General features: G+C 49.6%; 2 protein-coding genes across 2 annotated transcripts in view; one reads left to right on the top strand and one right to left on the bottom strand.

Moving 5' to 3' along the window:
• The window catches only part of EMH_0050360 (uncharacterized protein), a gene marked incomplete at both ends in the record, with an annotated part of 5,439 nt that extends 5,046 nt beyond the window's left edge, over positions 1 to 393 (top strand). The window contains 2 exons of the mRNA XM_013496636.1: positions 11 to 129; positions 252 to 393. Coding sequence (XP_013352090.1) covers positions 11 to 129; positions 252 to 393 — 261 coding nt within the window. The remainder of the gene's footprint in view (positions 1 to 10; positions 130 to 251) is intronic.
• A 190-nt stretch (positions 394 to 583) lies between these two features.
• On the bottom strand, positions 584 to 1,670 carry EMH_0050340 (uncharacterized protein; the record flags this gene model as incomplete). The annotated part of the gene is made up of 2 exons (XM_013496635.1): positions 584 to 1,143; positions 1,358 to 1,670. 2 exons carry the CDS (start codon positions 1,668 to 1,670, stop codon positions 584 to 586), a joined length of 873 nt encoding a protein of 290 aa, XP_013352089.1.
• Positions 1,671 to 2,446: the final 776 nt, after the last annotated feature.

Below are 2,446 nucleotides of genomic sequence, written 5' to 3'. Positions count from 1 at the left end.
CCCCCAACAGCAGCAGCAGCAGCAGCAGCAGCAGCAGCAGCAGCAGCAGCAGCAGCAGCAGCAAGAAGCTGCTGCTGCCGAAGCAGAAGTTTTTGCATCACCCAGCTCTTATAAAGGGAGAGCTGCCTAGTGAGTTTGAGGGTAGGAGACAGCAGCAGCAGCAGCAGCAGCAGCAGCAGCAAAGCATTGCAGCAGCAGCAGCAGCAGCAGCAAGACATATAGGACAGCAGCAGCAACTGCTGCTGAAGCAGCTGGAGGGTGCAACCTCCGCAGCAGCAGCAACAGCAGCAACAGCAACACCAACAACAACAACAACAGCAGCAGCAGCAGCAGCAGCAGCAGCAGCAGCAGCAGCAGCAAAGGAGACAGTTGACGATGCCTACAGCTGCATAGTTCGCCTAACAAACAAACAAGAAGAGAGAAGGCTGTGTGTTGCTACACAGGATAAAAGACTCAGAGAAAGGCTCAGGTGCTGCTGCTGCTGCTGCTGCTGCTGCTGCTGCTGCTGCTGTTGCTGCTGCTGTTGGTGCTGCTGCTGCTGCTGCTGTTGGTGGTGGTGGTGGTGGTGGTGGTGGTTGTGTTATTAGTGTTGTTCGTGCTCCTGCTGCTGTTGTTGCTGTTGCTGCTGCTGGGTTGCTGCTGCTGCTGCTGCTGCTGCTTCTATTGCTGCTGCCTCTATTGCTGTTGCTGCTGCTGTTGCTTCTACTGCTGCTGCTATTGTTACTGCTGGTGCTGCTGCTACTACCACTGCTGCTGCTGCAGTTGCTGTTGCTGCTGCTGCTGCAGTTGCTGTTGCTATTGCTGCTACTACTACTGGTACTGCTGCTGCTGCTGCTGTTGCTGTCGGCACTGCTGTTGGTGCTGCTGCTGCTGCTGCTGCTGCTGCTGCTGCTTCTATCGTGCTGCTACTCTTACTGCTGCTCCTGTTGCTGTTGCTGCTGCTGCTGCATCTCCTACCACTGCAACTCCTATTACTGTTCCTCCCCTGCTCCTGCTGCTGCTCCTGCTGCTGCTGCTGCTGCTGCTGTTGCTGCTGCTGCTGCTGCTGCTGCTGCTGCAGACGTGTTCCTGGTTTGCCTCTGCTGTTTTTGTTTAATGGGGTGCTGCAAGTGGAGGCCCCGACGAAGCTGTCTTTGCTGCGGGCTGAGCAGCAGCAGCGCAGCAGGACAACAGGTGCTGCTGCTGCTGCTGCTGCAGCAGCAGAAAAAAAAAAACTAGCTGCTGATAGAAGTATTAAACTACTGTCGATGCAGCAGCAGGGAGAACGATTCAATCTGCTGCTGCAGCAGCAGCAGCAAGAAGAGTTACAGCTGCAGCAGCAAAAAGAAAAAGCTAACAAAAGAAAAAAGTCAGATACTGCTGCTGCTGCTGCTGCTGCTGCTGCTGCTCCTGTTGCTGCTGTTGCTGTTGCTGCTGCTGTTGTTGCTGCTGCCGCTACTGTTGCTGCTGCTGTTGCTGCTGCTGCTCCTGCTGCTGTTGTTGCTGCTGCTGCTGTTGCTCTTGCTGCTGCTGCTGCTGCTGGTGTTAGTACTATTATTACTTGCAATGCTGCTGTTGCTGCTGCTTCTGCTGCTGCTGCTGCTGCTGCTGCTGCTGCTGCTGCTGCTGCTGCTGCTGCTTTGGTTTAATAATATGTGCTGCAGTTGCTGCAGCAGCAGCCGCTGCTTCATACCACTGACATCAGCAGATGATATATTTTATTTTATGTATTTATTTTGTTTATTTTATTTATTTTATTTATTTTATTTATTTATTTTATTTATTTTATTTATTTATTTTTTTTTCTGTAGGAGAAAGAAAGGCGTAAACCCCCTGGCGTGTAAAAAAAGCAAAAAAGTTATAATAGAAACACCAGTAAGGGTTTAGGGTTTAGGGTTTAGGGTTTAGGGTTTAGTGCATAAGGTTCAAGGGGATGGCTGGGGGATAGGGTTTAGGGTTTAGGGTTTAGGGTTTAGGGTTTAGGGTTTGTGTGGCTGCAGAAGCAATCGGGAGTGAAGAAGGTCCGCTCGCGAAGGCTGCTACAGAGAGGAGACGAATGAGGGTTTAGGGTTTAGGGTTTAGGGTTTAGGGTTTGGGGTTTTGTTTTGGGGGTTTAACGCTCGCCTCTATCCCTCTCCCTGGCTCTAGGGTTTAGGGTTTAGGGTTTAGGGTTTAGTGTTCGTCGGGCGGATCAGCTCGGTGTTTTTATTAAAAAGTTTAGGGTTTAGGGTTTAGGGTTTAGGGTTTGGTGTTTGTATTGAAACCCTAAACCCTCTATTTTCTAAACCCTCTATACTGGACTCTAAACCCTAAACCCTAAACCCTAAACCCTAAACCCTAAACCCTCGATCACCTGCAGCCTTCTATGGCTTCTGTTGTGGTGGTTTAGGGTTTGTTGTTTATCATATATGTTTTTCTTTCTAGGGTTTATTATAAAATAAATAAATTAAAATAAATAAAACAAAAT

This window comes from Eimeria mitis, genomic scaffold, assembly GCF_000499745.2.
Source record: "Eimeria mitis Houghton genomic scaffold, Emh_scaff2207, whole genome shotgun sequence".
In the NCBI taxonomy this organism is placed as follows: domain Eukaryota; phylum Apicomplexa; class Conoidasida; order Eucoccidiorida; family Eimeriidae; genus Eimeria; species Eimeria mitis.
Note: the sequence above shows the minus strand (reverse complement) of the source record. Positions and strands in the feature narration are given on the sequence as shown.